The sequence below is a fragment of the Struthio camelus genome, chromosome 22 (genome assembly GCF_040807025.1).
Source record: "Struthio camelus isolate bStrCam1 chromosome 22, bStrCam1.hap1, whole genome shotgun sequence".
Classification (NCBI taxonomy): domain Eukaryota; kingdom Metazoa; phylum Chordata; class Aves; order Struthioniformes; family Struthionidae; genus Struthio; species Struthio camelus.
This window is the reverse complement of record NC_090963.1, coordinates 4,164,790-4,188,047: the sequence shown is the minus strand read 5'-3', so window position 1 is coordinate 4,188,047 and position 23,258 is coordinate 4,164,790. Positions and strand designations below refer to the sequence as shown.

The 23,258-nt window shown below is 45.0% G+C and overlaps 1 protein-coding gene across 11 annotated transcripts; it reads right to left on the bottom strand.

Annotated features, from left to right (window-relative positions):
- Positions 1–2,822: 2,822 nt before the first annotated feature.
- TBCEL (tubulin folding cofactor E like) lies at positions 2,823–22,809 on the bottom strand. Of its 11 annotated transcripts, none has more exons than XM_068916514.1 (10): positions 22,125–22,198; positions 21,154–21,378; positions 20,580–20,695; positions 18,007–18,156; positions 15,296–15,435; positions 12,906–13,087; positions 11,560–11,816; positions 9,826–9,952; positions 9,259–9,375; positions 2,823–3,852 (listed from the first exon to the last, which is right to left on the bottom strand). In XM_068916514.1, the coding sequence occupies exons 4-10, from the start codon at positions 18,137–18,139 to the stop codon at positions 3,534–3,536; spliced, it is 1,275 nt and encodes a 424-aa protein (XP_068772615.1). In that variant the 5' UTR covers positions 18,140–18,156; positions 20,580–20,695; positions 21,154–21,378; positions 22,125–22,198; the 3' UTR covers positions 2,823–3,533. The 11 variants fall into 11 exon arrangements, with proteins under 11 accessions (XP_068772615.1, XP_068772610.1, XP_068772611.1 ...); XM_068916509.1 differs by having other exon boundaries at positions 20,584–20,695; positions 22,125–22,166; XM_068916510.1 differs by having other exon boundaries at positions 20,584–20,695; positions 21,293–21,378; positions 22,125–22,164.
- Between the last annotated feature and the right edge of the window lie 449 nt (positions 22,810–23,258).

Sequence of the window (23,258 nt, the reverse complement as noted above, 5' to 3'; positions counted from 1 at the left end):
TTGTATCATCTACCACCAGTATGTATGCAACTCCCAGTAAAAGTAGTTACCAAACACACCAAGGGAGCAGAGGACCGACAGTCGCCACGCTATACATATTCATAACATAGCTGGTTAAGCGATCCAGTTGTAACATCTGGTCAAAACATAGATATTCAATAGGAACACATCCAAAAACACAACGGCACAGCATCTGATCTCCATACAGAGAGCCGTGTGATACTTTGGTATATAGCTGTCACCTAATTTCTTGTGAAGCAGGTGCTTTTTCCACTGCATAAACTGCCTGTGGCAGACTTTTATGCATGAACTAGCATGAACAACAAAACGGTTCTCAACAAAAGTAGTGCTCGGGATAAAAGGACACAAAAGCTAGAGAAGCTTGCAAGTCTGTATTTTCTCTTCTTTAAAGAACATGACAGAACTAGGGACCTTTTGCTAAAGCGGGTATGTAGACCAAGCGAGGACACAGACCCTTATGACATTGAATAGATTTAACTCAAACTTCTGCCGTCTCAGAGCCCTCCCAAATTCTCACAACCCACGTTCTGCAAAAAAAAGCTATCTTGTTCAGACCCCTCTCCCCAAGACACAGTCCCATATGACGTGGTAACATGGCACAGATTCACGACCCTTTTCCAAAAGCTGTAACACACGAAAAGCGATTCGATTTGGAACATCCTGCCACGTTTGTGGCACATCACTCCACCTACTGTCAAAGGTCAAGCATCTGGACGTGTGAACCGCTCTGTGTTTGGGGCATGCCTTTTTCTCCTCGGAAGCCAACCGGTATTTTTGGTTTTCGCCCAACACGTGCTCTGCTGGCTGCACAGAAGGTGAACGGCTTTACGACACTGGCCAGAAATAACCTTCCCCTCACGAAGCGGCACAAAACTACAACATTTGTACTGTGACTTTTGCGGACCTGGACAGACCAGGGGATCCGGTTTAGATGTTCACGTCAAATCTCCAGTGGCTATGCAGTGCGTGTCAACCTTGTATGCCAGAAGGTGTTCTCCTTTTCCATTTTCAATTTCCCACCAGGTCCGCCGTAAATAAAACCATTATTTACATATAGTTCAGAGCCAGCACGGTGACACCATCATTCTGTGTGCAAATAAGCATAACTTTTTGCAGGCAAACAAACTTACAAGCACATATTTGGTTCTTCTTTAAAATCCCATTAAATTCTTTAATTGACCTTGTTTATTTCCTTCTCTGAAACCGAGACATTTAATTGTGCTGAAAAAGTTGGTCAATAATTACAGCATCTCATTAATACCAGTTACAATGCCATAAATATACCCACATAGGCAAATACCGCTCTATAGAATTAGATCAGATATTTCTCTGTGTCTGCATCAGTCGCTTACCTCTAACAATCCGACTGACGGATAATGTACTTAAACAGGAGGTCAACGGGAGAAATAGGCTTCTAATATTAAACAACCATATCTTCATAAAACTTTGCTTTATAACAAAATATCTTATTAAACACAACTTTTCCTATGCGTACGTATGTATATATCATACATAAGTGTTGGCTTTAGAGTTCCACTATAAGGCAGCAAATGCCTTTCACTACCCAAATGGAAAATACATCTTCAGTAAAGCTCTAGCTTATAAAAGCATCATCTTATGTTACACTGCCACCATCGCCCCATTGTTCCGTTATGGGTACCACGGTCCCACAGCCACGAACTGTGGATTCTCTGTTACAAACAGCAAGTCTTGGTCTATTTTGTATTGCTCATCTCAGTAACGCCACGAGATGTACGTTTTTTGGCAGGGGGATGAGGCACAAATAATTAACTTGTCTTAAATCCTCCCATTTTTATCATTACCTTAGATGCCGAATGAGTCTCCTCTGAATGGATCCTACATCCTGAACCTGAAGATTATGAGACAGTACTTCTTACCCTCCCCGTCCTACCCCACCCCACAGTCTAGGTAAAATACGAAGAGAAATACACACCTCCAAGAATATAAAGGAGCTCAGTGACTTGAACAAGAGCATCATGGGAAAGAAAGTGCACATAGGGATTGAGAACGCTTAAAAATTAAGGTCAGAAGTTCATGTGTAACTAGAGCCCTCACTGCACAGCTTGAAAAACCTTTTATGCAGTTGCTTATAACTAAGTAATCCGAAAAGTTTTCAGCTTGCCAGGGTGACAGAGGAACAAGGCAGGACACAGTAAAGTGAAATGGCTGTCTGATTTACAAGAGAGAGAAAGGAATGAGGGTCTTACAGCACAGGTAAAGGGAATCTGCTCTGAAGTAGAAAAAAGAGGCTAATTTAAGCAGCAGCACACAATGCCTACAAGGTGCACGTGGGGGGAAGGTGATGTTGAGGATGAAAAACTGCTTTACAATAAACGCGAGTAAAGTTGCTCATTTACTCGCCTTCTATAAACTGATCTGAGTCAAAACCTTCTGCTAGTTCAGACCCTAAGCAGGGACCCCACAGTCAGGGGCTGGGGAAGGTGCTAAATTTCAATTCTGGTGCAACAGCAACATACAAAAACTCCCGCTTTAGGCTTACTCTCTCCCCAGGAGAGCAATTTTAGCCGTTCTGCTTTCAGTACAAACCGTCACAATGCTAAGTGCTTACAGTTATAAGCAACTTTGATCTTTTCAGCATTGCAAGGATGTTCCAATAGCCAAAGGGGAGAATATATTCTTCAGTACAATTCTGTGCTCTTACCCTCAAACCCCACCTGATGCAAGGCCCATCCACCACCTTCCAAAATTTCCTTCATAACTTACATGGTCAAACTACCTTTGCCTCCAGATTTTCAGTGTTACATGCTGCAGACACTGTGTTCGATGGGCACAGAAACCAAGCCTTTTTAATCAAAAATCAGAGTGGGACAGTGCAGATACAGACAGTGAATTTTGAAAAGAAATCTTTTCTTTCTAATAGGGTCTCTTTCATTCTCCCATCTGGTTCCATCTCAGAAAGCAGTGGAATTAAGGATGCAGGATGCACCGAATACCTGAGCTCTGATTCAAGCTGAATACTGTTTAACATCCTTTCAGTGAACTCAAGCACAACAAAAAGTTAGGAGACAGCACCCAGCTAGAAAAAAATACTTCAGCTAGCTAACGCCACAGTCAGATAGCTGGGCAAAAGGGTTCTCTGTTGTATTCAAAAAGAAAAAAAAAAAGAAAAAAAAAGAAAAAAGCGCTCCCTAATTTATGGACCTTAGCATTCTTTAGCTTGAACAACTGACCATTCATGCCAAATCACGAGTATACCGGAGCATCGATGAAAACATCAAGGTATTGGACAAACTGAAACACATGCACTGAAGTCAATTGCCACTTCAAGGTCACCTGCATTGGATGGTGGGCATGGTTCTCAGATCAGGGCACGCTCTCCAGGCTAAGAAATTACCTGCTATAGAAACATAACCAAACCTCAACCAACCGGCTGAAATAAAAACCCTGCAAAAACTCCTTAATGCATATGTGTGGGTGTGTGGGGGTCTGTGTGTGTGTACACATGCGTGCACGCACAAGGTCAAAAGAGGCTATTTCATCCTGGGCTCTACATAAAGTTTATCGCCATCCCGAATGCCGTAAGAATGCAGTGCTCGTGAGTTGTATTTCATCTCCTCGGGACCAAAGGGAGCTTCGTGGTCCAAATAGAAGAGCAACATGTTGCTTGTTGACAACTGCACTACAGTTTTTAATTGTTTCTTTAATTCTGCCACAGTCTGATCGAGGCGGATCGACATCTCTTCTACCTTATCCTTGAAGTGAACTTCAACTTTCGCGCTGCTCTGTGGCCGAAGATCCACTACTGCCAAAGGTTCCAACTTCCCGTACTTTGTTACCAGCTCGTGATACCTGAAAAATTGAACAGGTGCAGAGTTATGACACGGTTCCTCATACAGCTATTGCACTCTTCATAAAACGCTTTCTTTTTCACATTGTAATACTGCTATTCTTTAGCAGCAATCATCCAAGGATGGTAATAGATTGCAAAGTTTAAATTAACATCTGGATGGAGATTACAGTGATTAGTTTACAAGAGGTTAAGTGCAGATTCCAAAGTGCGATCTATGCAAAGCCCAGCACTATTTGACAAGAGCTAAGACCAGAACGCAGATAGTGCTGAGTGATCCCTGTCCTCCATTTTAGTGAATGTCTCATGCATGGCTCTCCTGGAAACATCTATCAGTTTAACTAACAATTCCTTCAAGGTGAGAAGGAAGGATGAAGCTCCCATGAGTAAAGAATATTGCCGCGCTAGAGTTCAAAGCCTGAAGTACGCTTCTCTCATCATACAAGCATCCCTCACAGGGACGACAAAAGAAACAACCAGATTTCCTTCTCCGTTTGCCACCAAATCTCAAGACGCTTTAAGGAGCTTTCTTATATATTTTGCTCATATGAGACAAGGTTCATCCCTGACTCAAGTTAAACAGCCGAAACAGACATCCACTAGGAAGAAATCTGGAACAGTACGAGTCCTGTTTTCCCCTCCTCTAACAGAGGAGAAAAAAACAAAAAAAATCAAGCAGCTGAGCGGGCAGAGTAGCAAGGAGGTATCTCACTGAAGGTGAAGCTATCAATGACCCAAGAGGCTCAGGTCAACTGGTCTCAGAATCGCCTAATGAAGAAAACTTATCAGCAGTGCTCACTACCAGCATTTTGGACACTCTAGCTGTGACTGGAGCGGGATCTGGAAATAAGAGAGGATCCTATGCTCGCAAGAGTCCAAGTCTCCTGCTAAAATGAAAACACTTCCCTAAGGCACGTCAGAATTAAACACGCAATAACACCAGTGATACATCCCTCAGTCTAGATTCCCAGGAACAGTGGCTTAATTGCCTGACCCAATTCTCAGGTAATTCTTGGCATTTTTCAGGAGGCCAGCTAGTTGCCAAATGCCACACTTGCATTGAACACAGCATCACCGAGATCACCTTTGTCAAGGTGAGCAGCCACATATTTTGGGAACTGATATCACATAGTGAAAACCACACTGCTCAGGCAAGGTCAACGTTGCTCTCTACGTAAAGGCACCGTGCCAGAATAAAAGCTGGACTTTTCACCAACTGATCAGTCATATCTAGTCTAAAATGACACAGGAATTTTACTGGCCTAGCTTTAATGGCTCCACCACACGTTCGATGGACTTTTCCCTTAGAGCCAAGTTCACCAAATTTTCTTGACAAGGTGCAGCCCCAAGGAGCCACATGCTGGAAGAGAGCCATTCTCCCCCTCCCGCCTCCTTCAGCCGATCTCTCTCCCATCAGGAAAGGCAGCATCTCTCCTGCCGGGCTGGGAAAGTGGCAAAATGTCAACCCACAATACAATGCAACTGAAACAACAAAGACCGAGAGCTGCAGAGAGGAGGTAACATTTCAGAGGCTCTCCACTGTGCGCCACACAGAAAGCTCTTTTTGTTCCCAATCTGACTCTGAGAGCTGAATGCTCACAGCTGAGTGCTGTGTCACTGCTCCTGTCAAGTGATGATGGGACCTGGCAAGACGGATGACCCCAGGGACTCATGCTGAAGGTAGGAACGTTCCTGGAGAACAGCAGGCCCTCTGTCTGCCCGGGAAATGAGGTAAGGGCCACAACGCACTAGGATTTCCCTAGCTTCATGGACAAAATGAGCCTTCTCCAGGGCAGAGCGTCCCAATACAGGCTGGTGCCCTGCTCTCACAATCGATAGGGCAATGCAATCAGGCTTAGGCAGAAAGCCATTCGTTCTCAGAGGAGAAAACGCATTCCCCATATTATACCCACTGGGCTACTGCCTGCAGTAAGAATGAGCGCTAGCTAACATGTCACCGGCAGAAAGGGTTTCCTCACGGCAGTTTCTGCTACCTTCTGGAGGACGCATTCAGCAGCACCAGCGAGCCAGAGAGGGGGAGAGAGCAAACCTGCACCTTGCATGCAGCACCAACCCCTCAACCCGCTTTGGGACTTCCCTTAGTCTAACCAATTCTGCACGCTGCAAACCAGCAACAGCTTTCTCACCTGCCGACTGTAAGTATTGCCCCAGTTCACGCATTGAGGGAACCAGCACGCCATGCAGAGCAAGGCAAAGGCAGCAAGTCTGCAGACAGCTGGGCTGCAGTGACTCCCTGCCACAATGGCTGTATGTTCACAGCCGCTTCCCTGAAGCACAGTCTACACATGAAAGCAAACAGTGCAGAGAGGGGGAACAGCATAAAGAGAAGGAAAAATTTCAAGTAAGCTGAGAGGGAGAAGTATTGCGAATGTGTTAAGATTATCCAAATGCAAGCTGTAAACATGCAGAGGGTCAGGCAACATTGTCTTAGACTTCCTCAAGTCAAGGAACGGCAGAACAAGCTTTCCAGTCCACTCCTTGCATGCTAACCACAACCTGCAAGGAAAGTTAGAAGTCTAAACAACCGGATACCCTCAAATCAATAAGGACAAAGGCATACCGCTCATTTGATTCTGTCACGCCCTGGTAATAAGCACCTCAGAGACTTACATAATCACCCCTCGCAGCCTGACGGACGCTGGCTGCCAGGGGAGAGGATGCCGAAGAACTGAGCCCAGCTAAAAGTGGCTCTGATATTCTGCAAATAAACAACGGACCAGACAGGCAGAGGACTCATTAAAAACCCACAGAAACAAAGACGTCACTCAAGAAGCCAGCCAATATTGGATTGTACGCTCAGTGCTCCTTTCGAGCCCACGTCACCCAGAGAGAGAAATTATTCTGTCCGTTTCACTCCTTTTCCAATCTCTCCAAGCTGTAGTCTGTGAAGAGATACAACACAACCGAGGAGGTTTAACACCAGACTGCATGCTGTTTGTTTATCGCACGCCATGCATCTACAGTCTTTTTTTTTGGGGGGGGGGGGGGGGGGGGGGGGTTGGGGGATGCTTGCACTTGTAAGTCTTCCGAGTACAAATATGTCTTATTCCTCCACTTGAGACAGCACTGCAATGCAGATGCCGTACCCCCAGCAACAGCATGCATTTGTCCCGATTAGATACTAATTACAAACCACCTTCTGAGAGACAATACCAGAGCTGGGAGCAAAGCAGAGGAAGTTTTAACAGCAAACAAACAAAAAATTCACTCCACAAAGAACGTCAGATTTTGGTTCTTACAAGAACTGCTGCATATGAGTCCAGGAAGTGAAACCTGGCCCTTGGCACTAAGAACCCCCTCTCAGCCAGTTTGCAGCCTCACTGGAAAATATTCTCAAGTGCCACATGACCCCTCCAGGACAGAATAACCCCCTTTAGGAGCTGCACAAGTCTCTCGGAAACGCTGCATGGGCGAAGGGATACAGAAAAAGAGTCCATTGATCAAGAAGAGGGCAGTAACATTGCTTAAAGGTTAAGGAATCAGCGGAGGAGGTAAATCTCCTGTATCTACCGAAACAGCATAAAGAGATAGCATGTTCGTCAACATCTTTCTTTCCCCAGCCCAGCTTTATGATAGGGTTGTGTGTGAGGTAATAGCAGTTTATGAAACGGCCAGAGTACCCTGAGTGCCCACCTGGAAAGGCACCTCAGTCGCTCATGGTACTATGCAACTATGTGGGCACACACAGCCTGTTCACAGCGCTTGGGATCTTAACAGTAGCCTCATGAGTATTTCAAGCGACATCTGGCCATCTTCTTCTCCACAATATATTGCTCCTGTACACACAAGGCACCTGTCACCACAATACCTTGAGATGCAGGTGCAGGGCAACAAGCAGCAAGAAAATCAGGGTCTGCACACATAATTATTTAGCTTCCCTCTCATGCCTGAACCATTTTTGAGCTCAGGGTGCACACCATGGTTGCAAGGTTACTTGCACCTTAGTTCCCCCTCCTACCTTGTAACTGCACACACTGCTTTCAGTGCCAGGGCCTGCCTTGCCTTCTCCTGCGTAGGGTTTCCAGGTCACCCCATGCCCTATTCACCAAGAGTTGGACTCGGCTAGAACAACTGGGCTCAGGTTGCTTCCTTCTGGAGCCATGAACGCAGGGACATACAACAGTTTTCTTAGAAATAAAATGTTAATGAAAATAATCCCTTTTAGGAACAGCACTATGAGCTCACAGTCCCCATCGCCCTTTCCCCTTCCTCTCCCCTGCACTCCCAGGCTGCATAGCTATCCCTTCCAATGTTTGTTTCAATTTTTCTGCTTGAAGGGCTTCTAAAATTACAAGCCAGGTCTTGTCCTCAGAAAAAGACACAGAGGGATCACCAGCTGTCTTGTTCTCCTGACTATTTTAGCAGCATTCACCCCTGAACTGACCCCCTAGCACGCCTTCACAAATACCATACCCGCTAGACCCGTTAGCATTCCTATAAATACCACGGTCTCACTCCCCATTCAGCCTCTGACGCACTTACTGTATTGGCAGGTCAAATACACAGCTCTTGAAAAAACAGAGGTAGTTTTACCTATGAGTTAAACTAAAGGCAACACTGACCAGATTCTAATTTTCATCTTTGTGATCCCTACCAGGCCATACCTTTAACCCTCTCTACCTCAGTTTGTCCTTGAACATGCCCCGTCCCCCCCCACTTCTCTCACCCCCCTCTGTAAAGAAAAGATTATGAAGTTTTGCTGTTTGAAAAGTGCATGAGGGCAAGTGCGTTGTCCTAGTGCAAAAGGCATGTAAATGCAGTAGCTTGATGCTCAATGATCCTTCCTCACCCCATTAAGAAGCAGTAAGTAGATGCTGGCTTAGAGGAGATACTGACTGAACAGCATCTGTCAAAGTTCATTAGTTTACTAAGATTAACAGATCATTGGGCATACATTTTTGGCAAAGAAAAACCATCAGACCTCCGATTTGTGGGTTTAAAAATGATGGGACAGCTTCCTAACACTAGGCACATTCCACATGCCAGATGGTCAAAAGAATTAGATGTCTCGGCCCGACACCAGAGAGAAAGAGCTGTACTGGCTTTTGGGGACTCCCAAACACAGGTGGATTATGAAGCTAGCCACCAGGGAGGCCAGGGAGCACTCATTAACTGAACAGTCGTATTGTGAAATGGCACTTGACGTGAACACTTTAAGGCTGGATATGACTCAGAAGCGATTCAGCAAGTCATCGGACAACAATCTCGACATGAACGAGATGAACTAATACAGAATGAGGAAGACAAGACAAGGAGGAAGGCAAAGAATGTTTTTTATGGAACAGCTAGCCCCAATTTCCCATGTAACGTCATCTCTTCAGGCACCTTTTATTTTGCCCTGCTTCCCTTTTGTGCCTGCTCTGCATTTCAGGACAAAGAACTCATACCTGAATGGGACTTCCTCCTCTGGAAACTCCATGTAATAGCGGATGAAGAATCGTTCCGAGTCCTCTCGTTCCCCATCGGCAACGATGCTTCCGTTAAGCTTGACAATAGACGGCAACCTGCTTGTAGACCCCAAGAAACACGGTCAGCAAGAACAGAAACGCAGCCAGGGTGATCAACAAGACAGTCACAGCCAAAAGCTACGTCCCGCAACTCCGTCATCAGGAGAATCATGCCAGGTATTTTTTAAGCCTCTGTCCCCTCTCTCAAGAGGGCAAGCTCCATGCAGTTTCTCCAAACAGATTTAAAACTAAGCATTATCCTTTGAGCACAAACATGCCTCGCATGCACACAGATGTATAAGACTCAAAAAAATTCTCTGAAAAGTAGATAATTTAGACTGAACATTTCCACTTCTCCCCTTCTTTCCCACACAGGAAAAATACCAGGTCTTTCTGAGCTGTGATTCATACAGAATAGCGTCTCATAACAGCCTTTTCCTCCGATTACCCACTCCCAGCCATTCATTGTCATTTAATACATCTGCTGAGCAGACCAAACAAACAGACCTGGCTATTAGCAGCTTCCTGCGCTCCTCAGTGGTGTAGGACTGCAGCAAAGGGATTCCTAGCAATTTTACTTCCTCAAGCTTGGGAAAAGAATTTAGCTTGTCGATGTCTTCCCAGCAATGCAGACCTGCTTGGAAGAAAGGACTTGCTTAAACAAACACAGTGAATACATAATACATCAAAGAACATCAGACATAGCCAAAGAACATACATGACAGGGCAGCGTCAACTGAAGTTGCGTGCAGAAGTCAACTTATTGCTCATGAAATTCCACAACAAGTCTCCTTCATTTGCTTACAAGAGGTGGCAGTTTAAGTTCTCTCATGCTGTTGTTTAACTCTAGAAGGATGATCTCTATGGCTGAATAGGGAGTTTAGTTTTTATGGGCCATTCAGTCCTTGGCTTCACTGCTGAATACCAATTAGCATCAGTTCGGACAGCTGCCTCTATAAAGAGGCACTGCCTTAAGTAGTATTAAAGTCACCAGGATGTACGTCATTCTAGGGGTCACTAAATAGCCATTAAATGGCTTTAACTTGCACATGTAACCAGCCTGGGTCCAGTCTGAACTCACAATCCACAGGTAAACCAAGTCCCCTGAGCCATCCCACCATGTAATGAAAAGGGCTGTAACTCAATTTTAGCTCCCTCAAGACCTGACATGCGGGATAACAAGGCAAGCAGAGAGAGTAAAATAAAAAAATGGAAGATCAAGCAACAGTACAACTCTGATTATGTAGTGATACCAACACTAATCGTCTTTGCTTCCTTTTCCTGTGATTGCAGAAAAGTTTAATGTAATGCTTTTCAGCTGAATGTTCCAGATGCTTAAACTAACAAAGGAAGTTAGAAAACCATTCTGTAAGAAAACCAATCAACACCTTCACCTCTACAGTACAGAAAACATGAAAAAACAGAAAAATTACCATTCAAACACAATTAGAGGTCTTGTTTAAGCTAAGCCTGCCATGAAACCATAAGTTCAAGCCCAAACCTTGTGTTGCAATAGCAACGCAGAAGAACAGGCTGTTTCCAGAGCCAAATCAAAATTCCTACAACTAGCATGGCACCGTGGGCAAGGTGGGCAGAGAGAGCTTTCTTCTTCCATAGCAGCCAAAACATCTCCGTCAAGGTGACCTCTAACTAAAGTGTGGGTAACGTTGTCAGCCACAGCCACGTTGACAGACAAGTTAACTAGGAGCTTGTGATACAGAAGCACAACTCTTCCACCTTTTCTCTGCGGTGCTTGCAGTGACAGCTAAGAGTGACCAGTAACTCTCTGAATCACCTTGGTCTGAAACAGCCAGAAAGTTCCTGTAGCTGGGAGAAAGCTACATCTGAAGACACTGATGTCACCAATGGCACCTGCTCTGATCGAAAAATATGCTCATCCTTTGGTCATGCCACTCTGCTACACTGTGAATAAAAAGCCATTCTCTTCTGCTCATCCCTGATCGCCAGTAAGCTAAAACCGCCTGCAAAGAGAGCAGTGAGTTTGGACAAGGCGCATCTCTTTGTATTTAACAGGGCAGAATTTTGGAGTGCAGCAGCTTTCCCTAAAAAAGAATTCACAACAGCTACCATACAAGCAGAAACAACAAGTACTTGATCAGGACACGGAACAACTTCATAAATGTTATTTCAAAGAGGAAGAATAACAGAAGCGATGAGCTCAGAAGCACCTGTATGTCACTTGCACTGAGCACAAAAAGCATACAGCTTTCAGGCTCTCACCTGATTTGTGCAAATTGATGGATCGCAGGTTTGGGAACAGCCTTGCTAGAGAATCTTCTGACTCTTCAATGGTTGTTAGGTTGTTGTTAGCCAGAATAAGTGTGTCCAGTGACGGGAACATAATTCCCAACTTTCGAATTTCAGTCCAGTCTTGAAGATTATTGTCAGTTATGTGGAGTAACTTGAGAGACTGACAGCAAACTGGAGAACAAGACACTGTTTCGTAGTCATTAAGGCACAGGAAGAGCTCCTCCAAGCTGCACAGAGGAAGAAAGATCATATTATCATCTCAATATTCCTCCTGAAATGGTCATCGCCTTAAGTAGAGGGACCTGCATATGCGATTTTAACGCAGCTGTCTGCAAAGGCTCTTATGTGATTTGAAACCTCAGTGCAGAGAAGGCCTTTGAACAGTTAAAATGGAGGGTTTCAATCAGGTTTCTACTTCACTCCCATTCAGAAACCTCCTCCACAGATGAAAAATACCTCTAAGCATTTCCCTAACCCTCAAAATACTTCTGTCGGTATTTTGTAACATATTGCTCAGAAAAGCATTACACATTTGTGCCCAACAAGCCACTGACCCAACTCCAATAGTCATCGGTACCTGCTGTAATAGTCCATGTTCACCATTTAATTTAAAAAGGTATTTGTACACAACACAGATAATCCTGTTTATCCATATTACTGGTTCAGCCAAAGACTCCCATTAACTAGAGAACAGGTCCTGGCAAGTTTGCAGACAACTGAATTGGCTCCCCTAATCCCAGTTAAGCGTGCACTTGCCAAGTGGGATATACCGTTGTAATCTTCTCTGCTTATGAAGTGGTATAAAGAGGAATCCGGTATCAAATGGAAGCCACCGAGGAAGTTTAGGGAAGCAGAATGCCACTGCCAAGGTGGACCATGGCCAAGCCACAGAAACCAACCAATTCTCACAAAAAAGCATAAGGAAATATTTCTTGACAAGTGGCCAGACCCTCTAATTTACATCCCATCCAAGAGCTATTATTACAGGTGTGCAGTGTGCCATTCATTTGGCAGTGACTCAGAGGGATGCATGTCACCTCCTGAATTGTCAGGATCATTATCCATATCTCAGTGCTAGTGTTTAGATGTGAAAGAAGGGCCTATGGCTTCGCAGAGCCAAACAAGTTCAGCTTTAAAGACAACGTGACACATTCAACTGGCTAGTTTCCTAGTTCCCAAAGAACAAACCCCCTTTTCCTCTACACATCATGTTCACTTCCTCACCCCTCTCAGTCATCCCCACCACAGGATTTGATACGACAGCCTTGACCTGCATGCAGCGAGCACCCCTTTCTGCGCCCAACTCTCCAGCTTACTCTGGTAATTCCTGCAGGATTGTGTGGACTGTTTCCCAGGAGGCTTTGCTGTTGTTCAGTACAAGTTTGCGAACACCAGCGAAAGACCCAGCACACCTTCTCTCTAAAACGGACAAACTGAGAGGATTGGAACTCAAGTTTAGAAACTCCAAGTGGGGAACGTTGGACACGATTTTACTGACCTAGGCATGGAGAGAAAAAACAGAGAAAGGAAGAAATGCATATCAAGCAGTAATCCGACCTCATGCAATAATATCCTATCTTCTAAAAGGAGGCCCTTCAGAATGATCGTGAGACGAGGAAATTATATGGAGGGGAAAAAAAAAAAGATGACTTCTTGATAACTATCTGTAATTCATACTCCAGGTATTCACTGATCTAGATTGATTGGTTAATTGCTCATTCACCTCAACAGTTCATTTAATTACACTCCTAGAGCAGCTTGATAAGAGAAAACAGGTCTCTTAGGAGAGGTCACAAAATCCACCTGAACACCATGCTTAAGTAGTAGCACGTTAAAGGAGCTAGTATCTTAGAAAACTGCTGTAGCCCTCTTTTGACCAGGAGATAATTGGTATGTCCCTTGAGTTCATGGCTGTCACAGTGATCGCTTGCTCAGCTTTCTACTGTTCCTCACTAGTCAGAGACCACTCCATCTTGCCCAATGTAAAAGACAAACAGAAGCTCATTGTACACATATAATGAATTCCTTATTAGATTCCATTATTCTGAAAAGAGCAACTTTCTGACAATGACTCCCAATGTTCAGACAACTGTGCTTGGGGTTACTTTCTCTTTTTGTGTGTACCAGATGTGTACCTGAGGGCAAATTAGCAGAGAAGTACGGAAGACAGATCAACAAATAGAAAAGAAAGCCAGATACAGACAGTGTGTACCTCTGGAGTACGGATACATAATGGATTGTCTGATTGGTGGGTACTAATCTGAATATCACCTATATGCAGAAAAATACTGCAACAGGTTAATAAACGATCAATTTGTAGGCACCTAAAAGAAGATTAAGTGAGAAGAACAGCTAGCCAATATCCATTTGTAAGGAACACATCCCATCAATCTGATTTTCCTCTTCGCCTGGATAACTGATTCAGTGAGAAGAAGTATTAGATATAATGGAACGACAGCTTCCGACCCGGTCCACACGCCAGTCTCACAGGCAAACTGGTGAGTTACAATCTCTGGGAAATGATTATAAAGTTAAGAGTTCAAAAGGAAACTGGCAGACGTACCAAGAACGTGTTTTAGCAGAGCGCTACTTGTTACATTCTTAATAACCAGAATAATCAAAAACTATGTGTTCTCTTAATGTGTGGTGATTCTAAGGTGGGAAGGGCTGCCATCCCTTTGGGGCACAAGACTAGAATCAAAAGCGAAGCCATGCGGAACATGTAAGATGAAGCTTGGTTCAGGGAAGGTCAAAGTACGAACATCTGGGGAAAAAGAATTTCGTCCAGAAAACAGTTACGAGTCAGAAAACAACTGGCTAGAGAGCTCCATTCCACAAGGTGTTTGGGATGAGAGGAGATAGGGCATGAAATACCCAAGCCAACAGTGGGGCCCAAATGCAAAAGTCTCATGGGGCTTAACTGAAGTGTTGCACACATGACGCTGGAGATCATTACCCAGCTGCATTTTGCACTAACAAAGCCTCACCTTAGCTGATGTCATGTTTTGAGCACTATGCTTTAGGAAAGAACTAGACAAACTGGAGGGACAACATAACAACAGAAACAGTAAGGAGTCTAGAAAACACGGCCTAAAATGAATAACTGGAAGAACCAGATTTTTTCAGTACTATACAAAAAGAAGAACAGAAGGAGACATTAAAGTTCTTCATAGTATAAAAAGCTGTTATAAAGGGGACGGTAAGGAATGGTCCTCCACACCTACTGTGGGTAGGGCAGGGTGTGATTAGCTTCATTTGGAGCATGGAAGACTTCAGGTAGATAGTTCAGACTACAAAGTTAGCTAAGCATGGGATGAGACTACCTAGGAATCTGGAATCCCCATCGCTGGTAGTTTTTAAGAGCCTCCTGCTTCTTACTCTGTTAACAAACTGCACCACTCATTAACCTCTTGACGTTCGAAATGACAGTTCCAGTGCTTTGCACGATAGAAAATACATTTGTTACCTTTAGGACAAGACCGTAAGTCCCTAGGAAAATAGAGTCAAGTGCTCAAATGGATTATATTCATCATGATTATCGCTCTGCAGTTGTCAAAGTAAATAAACATCAACTTCAAAGATGAGAAAGAACCCACCAAAAAAACTGAAACATGCATCTCCTTAAATGAGCATAATGCTCTTACAACCTGCACGCATTCACTGTCATAGTAGCAGCCATCAAAGTTATTCAGAAAGCCTTTTTTACCTCATGCCAATCTTCCAATTTATTGTCAGAAAGATCTAGCTCAGACACATGAGCACAGAAGGCGGCGATTTCATTCTCATCCCCTGCACAGGTTATGCCGCAGCTGTTCAATACCAGCACGCTTGGAAGGTTGAGGCGATCTGAAACAGGGGAAAAAAGATGCCCTCCAGTCAGCATTGCATTCCTTAGTTACGGAAGATTACCCCTTGGTCTCAACAAGCACAAAGAAGATAAGCACGAAATCCAGCAAAATAAAAGGATCCAACAATAATTACCGCAATTTATACATATTCAAGGGATATCTGGATATAAATGTATTTTACAACAAGTGTCTGACATAAATCAGGAAGCCACCTTTCCTCTAAATGTGAAGTATCATTCTCTATCAATGCTCATTTACTACACGCATTTCTTTCCACATCCCAGCAAGGACAGGCCAGACACTTGTACTTTATAGTCCGTGTCGTATCAGCGCTTGCCAGAACTTACACTGCATCTGCTACTGGAGATAGAATATGGGTCTACGTGGACTGTTAGCTGTACTGAGTCAGACTCCCTTATCCTCTTGGACTTAGCTCGTTTTTGGTTAGGAACAGCATGGAAATATTTAAACGTTTCTCTTCTAAGCTTTTCCTTTTCAACAAAAAAGAACGTTTAATGCTCTTATGACCTTATGACCTTAGAGTTGTTTGCTCTGCCTTTTATGCCTCTGCTTGAGTTTTGCTCTAGTTCCTTCTCATCCAGGTAAACATTCGTGCAGCTATTTCACAGGCAAGGACTTGGATCACGGTCACGACCTGATTTGCAAATGCATAACCATGACAAAGTAAATAGCGATGGATTTGTAACGGAAAACCATTTCGACACAAGAAGTCCATGTTTAGACAAAGCATGGCATCGATCTTACAGTCTCTCAAATAGAATACAGCTCTCTCTCTCACCTCTGTTGAGTACCAAAACCCACTAAAATTTAACAACAAACTTCTTCCTAAAAAGCTAGTCCTTTTTCTCTCTCCTTAGTACTTGACAATTGCATGACTAGAAAGGTATTGCAATGGCAGACAATATCAGAGTAATTTGATTTTCAAGTTTATTAGCATTAGGCTTCTTTAAAGGACAGTGCTGTACTTTGGAAATTATTCATGAGGTACTTCTAAGTCACATTTTAAGACTTATAAACAAGGGCCCTCTTGTCAGGTAAGTGTGCGCTCATATACAGGAGAAAGGGGGTTGACTGAATATTCCATTAAGGCGATCTTCTGTTCTTGTTAATTTTGAGTGACAGGCAGTACATTTTATCCTCAACTGAACTCGGGCACTTTTCCTCCTCTGTCAAACTCAGTTACTGTAAATTCATCCAGCTAACTTCTATGGCTATTTTCCCCTTTGGGGCTGGTTATGATACAAATTGACCTGACGGAAATTTAAACTATAGTTACAACTCAAGATAGGCAAAAGGTTATACAAAGAAGCAGTGGTTCTGGTGGGATAAACGTGAATCTCAGAATCATCGGAAGAGAGAGGGAGAACCAAATGCTAACACCAGAGCTTGAGGGAAGACTAAAGGGTGTCAGATAGATTCACCGTAAAAAGCTGGAAATAGTGACATGGATTTTGCATTGAAGGAGGCCGAAGGACACACATGAACAGCAGAGCGCTTCAGACACACATCTGTCTGAAACTGCCTCAAGGCAATATGGGCAGAAGCAAGGGAGAAAGAGGCATTTCTCCACAATGTCACTATAAGCTTGCTCAGAGATCATTCAGCACCTTGACAAGTGAGCTAAAGTAAACCACAAACCGACTTGATCCAAACTGACTTTGCAAAAAAAGCTTATGTGGAGATTAAATGACTCATTGCTTGGCTTGATGAACGGCCCAGTCCGGTGTACACTTGACTCCCTCTGAACCTGCAGGCATTAACCTAAGTGGATGGTGTTACGTAATAACATTGGCATATGGAGCTACCTAGGCCTTGAATCAAATTTTGTGCGTTTGTTAAGCCATCTCTGCAAAAATACATGTTGTTACAGCTACTAGTAAAATAGTTAGCGTCACTAGTCTGAGGAAAACTGGACTGCTGAGCCCTTCACAAAAAGTCAGCATTGTACAGGGCCTTTTCCCATCTTTGTTCAACAGGATTCTGTTATGCTTGCAATGAAGGGGGTAGAAAAACTTACTTGAATTTTACAGCAACCAGTTCAGTCACTGGACCAACTTTCCCTCTTTGTTAGATGCCAGTCTCTTGACTCTTTCCTCTCCCAACAATTTTTACATTTCATTTTATTTGCAAGCAATGTTAATTAAACCTTTAACACTTGAAACAGGCAATCATCTGCATCTAAGAGAAGAAGAAAATAAATGCAAAGTAGGCTTCCCAGGGTTAAGAAGGAAGGTCAGGAGACAAGTCAGAAAGACTAGAATTCAGGGGATACTTGACCCCAGCAACCTGAACCCTGCTCTACAACCCTACATAATTTTGGGCTGCTGCTGTGAGCAATGCTGTCCAACTGCGTGGAACCTAGCAATGATCAAAGCATACTAATTTGATCAAGATATACAACTGAATAGTAAGAAACACATGGCAACAAATGCGTGACTCTTCTCTTTGGGGCAATTAAGTGAGATTTTTCCTTCAACACGAGCAAGAAAAACAGAGGAACTGACCCCACCCAAAAACTCACATTCACTCACAAAGATAGGAACCCTACCTTTCATAGGTGAACCCTGGGGAGTTGCTGGGACATGTACTCCCATGCCAGGACCACGACGATACGGGAAGTTCTCGGGGCTGTATTTCTCACAAAGAACTTGCATGAAACTCCTTCCACTGGGCTGGTCCATGCTCCCTTCTTGGACTTCTAATTCATGCAGAAAACATCAGAGGACATAAAGAGTCAGCTACTATACTCATCTCGAGTAGCAGTCCTTAGAAACACAGGACAAAAAGTGACCAGCTGGGTCACGTCTTTCATTTCTTCTGAACGGCAGATTAGTCTACTAGGTTATATTTCAAGTTTAATCTTCAAGTAATACATTACTTGAAGAAGGAAAAAAAAAAAAAAAAGAAAAAAAAAGGGCTCAAGATACACAAGCACTTTCAATCATACTATTACAGTCCAAGTCCAAGACCTCCAGACCCCACACACTCTGCCAGAACTGCCCAGTTCCCAATACTCCCCACGCTGCCAGAGAGTATTTATTTGCCTTACAAGTGGACTATGAGATTTTCATATATATTCTCAAACACATTTGCAGGGTTGCAAGGAACAGAGAAAAGGAAGACTTGTTTAAGAGTAAGAAATTGCTTGAAAGGTGTTTGCAGCCTGCCACATCTCTTTTCTCTAGCTCAGGACTTTGAGTCAAGATTAGCTTTGGGGATTCTAATTGCTGTGTTCTGTGTGCTGAAGTTACGGCCAGTTCTTTAAACCCTGACGCAGAATGACTCTTCTGTTGGCTGGGGACAATAATATTTATCCACTGTCATTTGCTTTGATTATGATGCACTTCAATTGCATACGTGTGATAGAGATATGCTTCACCCCAGAGATGCCTGCATTTCAGCTAGGTAGACAAAAAAAAGGCAATGGCTTTAGCCATACCTTTTTGTGTATTAAAAAAAAAAAAAGAAGAAGAAGAAACAATATGCAAAACAAGACAGGGTTTGTTTTTTTTTTTAAATCACCCCAATACAGTAAATAGCCTGGAGCTCAACAGCCTCTGCTGACAAGGCCTCCATCAGTTGGCCCACAGGGTGTCATGAAGTACTCAAGTTTGATATTAACCGCACTAAGGTATCTCAGGGCTCTCATCTTCACCGACAGCAGTGCCTCGTTCAAAGCAAGTTTTAGCCTGAAAAGCAATATCATCATTTCTCCTCTGACATTTGCAAAGGACTACAATTCTCCCATCCTGCTTGCAAACCTGGGCTTCTAATTAGAATACAAGTGCTGTGTCATGAAACAGTCTCAAACACATCCGAGCACATCATTTGGCCAGTCTAAAAAGAAAGTTTTGCCATTTCAGTTTTGCAGCTGTTTAACGTATCTTGAAGATAAACGTGCCCTTCATATCTACACATCACAGAACGGAACAGCATAGGAAAAAGGACTTGGTATATTGTGAGCTGCTGACCTTTCTAGTAAGATATCAAATGTCAGCTGGAAGTTACTTGGCGCAAAGATACCACGGTGGTTGGTATTCTGTTGTATCTGAGGGGGAAGTAAATTTACCTGTCCTACTTTCCTTTGCATACTCTGAACTTCGCGTTTTATGTTATTCCGGATAAAAGGGGGTTACGTTTGGTCCACGCACAGAGTCAGGGGAACCATATTGTCTGCAGTGTGAACAGAGCCCTTGCATTCCCAAGCAGGGCCTGGCGCTTATCTTGGACACAGAGGAGAAATCCACATCTGTCCGTTCTAACTCCACAAAGCACAAACTTGCAGCAAACAAATGCATATTTCCTAGAGCATATAATTAGTCACGGAATAGCATCTTCATAAATTACTGAATAATTACATTTTTAATATACCAGCAAAACCCAACTCACATACACATTCTGCACATAAATAGGCAACTCTAGGACTTCTGGAGGAAATCCATGCTTTGAGTTAATGAGGGGATTACATTTATTTTAAAGCAACGCTGCTAACGAACACTGAATTAAAAATTCCCTCTGCCGCCAAGAACTTTCCTTTAGATTCATTAAAGGTAAGGATAGATATAAATTCCTGGAAAAAAAAAAAAGGTAACTAAGGTTCGGTTTCCCTTTGTTGAGAATCAGCTGTTTAACAAGCTCTACTTTGCTCCTTCATGCATAGACTACCTAAAAAAACCTCTCTCACAATGGTATTTGGTAGAATAAGGAGCAAACTGACCGAAGCCTGTTACGTTTTTTATATGACGTATAGTTCATGTGTTACAAATATAGACTTAAAAGGATTTGTCTTACTAAAAAAAAAAAAAAACACCCCACCAACAAACCCTTTTTAAACGATGCATCAACTACTTGCCAGATTTATATCTCAGAGTTTACTTCATGTCAGTATCGTACTATGGGTTAGATTCTAAAAGCAAGTCCTCAAAGAAAAGTTAGTGTTAGAAAGAAGGCGTTTAATTTTACGATAAAGCATTCAGCATGTGACAGGAATGATTTGTATGGAGAGCCAAGGCCTTAGGCTGAAAGGCCCTCAAGCTAAAAGTGGGTTTAGAGCTCAGAATTATAAGAGAGACGCATACTGGTATCTAGATAGACATTAAGACCTCCTGTTCTGGAACTCACCCACCCATAAAGCTTTCTGTCCTTTACTCTGCTTTTCAGTCAACTCCGCTCCTGTTCATCCACTGAGCTAAGAGCAGGTAGGAAATTCCACATGAGGAAGTCACCTCAACATAACACTAGAGGAAAAAAAAACATCAAAAAAATCATGCTTTCTCTTGAAAAATAAAGAGGATTCCAGAACTGAAAAAAAAAAAAGGATACTACTATTTAGTCACAAGCATTTTAAGATTTACTTTAGCAAGGCAACGTCACTGCCACGTGACAACAGTGCTGGAGGGGTCCAATTACCTTTCTTCACTTTGCTTCTCATCAGCTTTAACATTAAGTTTAATAATCTGTCCAGCATACAGCTTCTCTGAATTACTGAAGTACTTAATAACATGGGTTAACAAACATTCAAAGCAAGCCATGAGGTATTTCAAATGAGTGTTACTCGCACAAGGGCAGGGTACGATAATTGGCAAGGTGCGCATTTCTCAGTGTTTTTCTACTGGTGGTTCAAGAAACAATTCACATCCTAAAATAACTCTGGGGTTTTCCAAATAACACAATGGATTCCAAAAGGTGCGCTCACATTTCAGAAGATGTTGACAAAAATTCTTTGTCTGCATTTAAGCATCCTGCTGAAAGGCTGTGGCCCCGATGACGTACAACGTGCTAAGCGTTTGCCAACAAGGGTGCGGACTGGACTTGAGACCCAAGGAAAAACCAACCTGGCTGCTTCAGGTGATGAGGGAGGCGCAATAAGGACAAAGGCCAAGGCAAACAAAAATGACGTAAAAATACTTCTATTTCAGTGCTATGAGAGAAGAAAAGACCCGTCAGGAGAATTACATCACTAACGCTATCCTAATGAATTCCAACGCCACCTGAACGCCTTCAGAGCCGACCCCAGCCAGCCGCACACCTAACGTGTTCATATATGTGAAAGGAAGGGGAAGAAAAAAAAAAAAAAAGTAAGGCACGGATGAAACACCACATACGTTCGTCTAAAAGAGGCGGGTACGTCCTCCTGTAACAAGACTCAGGGAAACTACTTTTGAAGAGATCTTAAGATCCGGGCGGACGAAAAGCATCGCTGTGGGCCACCGCGGCCAGCCGCCCCAGCACCCGAGCGGCCGCCGAGGCGGGCCGAGCTTTCGGCCGGCCCGGGTCCTGCGGAAACGGGCGACGCCGACGGGCGGAGAGGAGGGAAACGGGCGTGAGGGAGAGACCCCCGAGGCGAGGCGCGTCGCTCGAGGCGACTCGGGCACGACCGCGCCGGCCGAGCACCTGCGCGCTCCCAGGGCCGCGGCTGTCACCTCCCGCCCGCCTGATGGCCGACCGCAAGCGGCTCCAAGCGCCGCCATCCCTGCCGAGGAGGGGGCGGCGGCGGCTCCGGCCTTGACTCCCCAGGAGGGTTTCCGCGAGCTCCGACAGCGCAGAGGTCGCCTGAAAAGCCGGACATCCCTCCGCCCCGCCACCGCCGGCCACCTCCCTCCTCCTCCTCCTCCTCCCGGCCCGGCCCGGCCCGGCCCGGCCTCCCCCCGGCCCGGCGCCGCTCACCCAGGCCCGGCGGCCGCGTCCCGCATTGACCCGGAAACAGCTCGGCGGTAACCAAACATCACGTGAGCGCCCGCCGCCCGGTCACGTGGGGGGGGGAGGGGTTGCCATGGAGACGGCCGGGCTGGGCGGCCTTAGCGCTCTCTTCCCCCTCCCCCGACAACGTTTCGTCCTCTGATGTCACCTGCCATCGCGGGGGTGACGTCACGCCCGGGGATGAGGTGGGGTGGGGTGCGGCGACGGGTCTTGTTGCCCTCCCCCCGCCCGCCAAGGTAGTGCCAAGGTGCCCCTCAGGCCCCGGGCTCCCGCCCATCCCACCCGGCGACGGGGAGGTGGCAAAAAAAGTAGCAGAGACCGGGTGAAAATCAGTGGGAAAAGGCAAATCAGGAGAACTGCGTGTTTTCCGGGCAGCTTTGGGAGCGACCTGGGCCCGGGTCCATCTCACGGCCGCCACACGCTCCCTTACCTCCTAGCTACGCCCATTCCCTGGGGCGGCGGCGAACCCAGCCGCTCTGTGCCCGTTTGCCCGTTTCTCCGCTATTTAAAGGGCGGCACCATCGTTTCGGCGGTGCCCGGTCACGACCTCGCCAGGACAGCTGGCAAAGCACGCGGGGGAGAGCAAGGCGACCACCTCGCAGCCCCGCTGCCTGGTGTCCCGTCCGCCTCCCTGCTAGGATCACGCGACAGGAAGGGGAAGCTGTCCGACGCGGGGGGACCTCGTCCCCGCGGCAGGCAGGGGAAGACACCGGTGGTAAAAGCCTTATTTACTCCCTCACCTCGCCTGATCACAGGTCACGAAAGAGTCACATTACTGCTACGCTTCTTGGGGCAAACCCTACCTTCTGTCGCTACGTACGGGGTGGGGGGGGTCAGGGTTTTCCAGACAGCACGGGCCGAACCACACGCGGCGTGGCGTAATGCGGCTATAAGTAACGCGGTCGATCCGGGACTGCTTAACAGTGGAGCTGTGCCGCCTCAGAGCCCAAGCTGTCACCCCTGAAGTATATGCAGGGCTTTCCTAGGCCTGGTTTCTCTTTAACAGAAGAAAGAACACACAACTATTTTCTCCATTACCCTGATGACACATCACGGGATTTATTCGGTTTCTGTGCAGGCCAGCACAGATGAACGTTGCCC

Bases quoted from the DNA above. Each gene is read 5' to 3' on its own strand.
- TBCEL (XM_068916512.1), bottom strand. The intron at 11,817-12,905 runs GTAAGCTGGAGA...TCCTCTGTGCAG, and splicing joins ATCCTGCAGGAATTACCAGA to CTTGGAGGAGCTCTTCCTGT. The intron at 9,376-9,825 runs GTCTGTTTGTTT...GTCTACAAGCAG, and splicing joins AGGAAGCTGCTAATAGCCAG to GTTGCCGTCTATTGTCAAGC.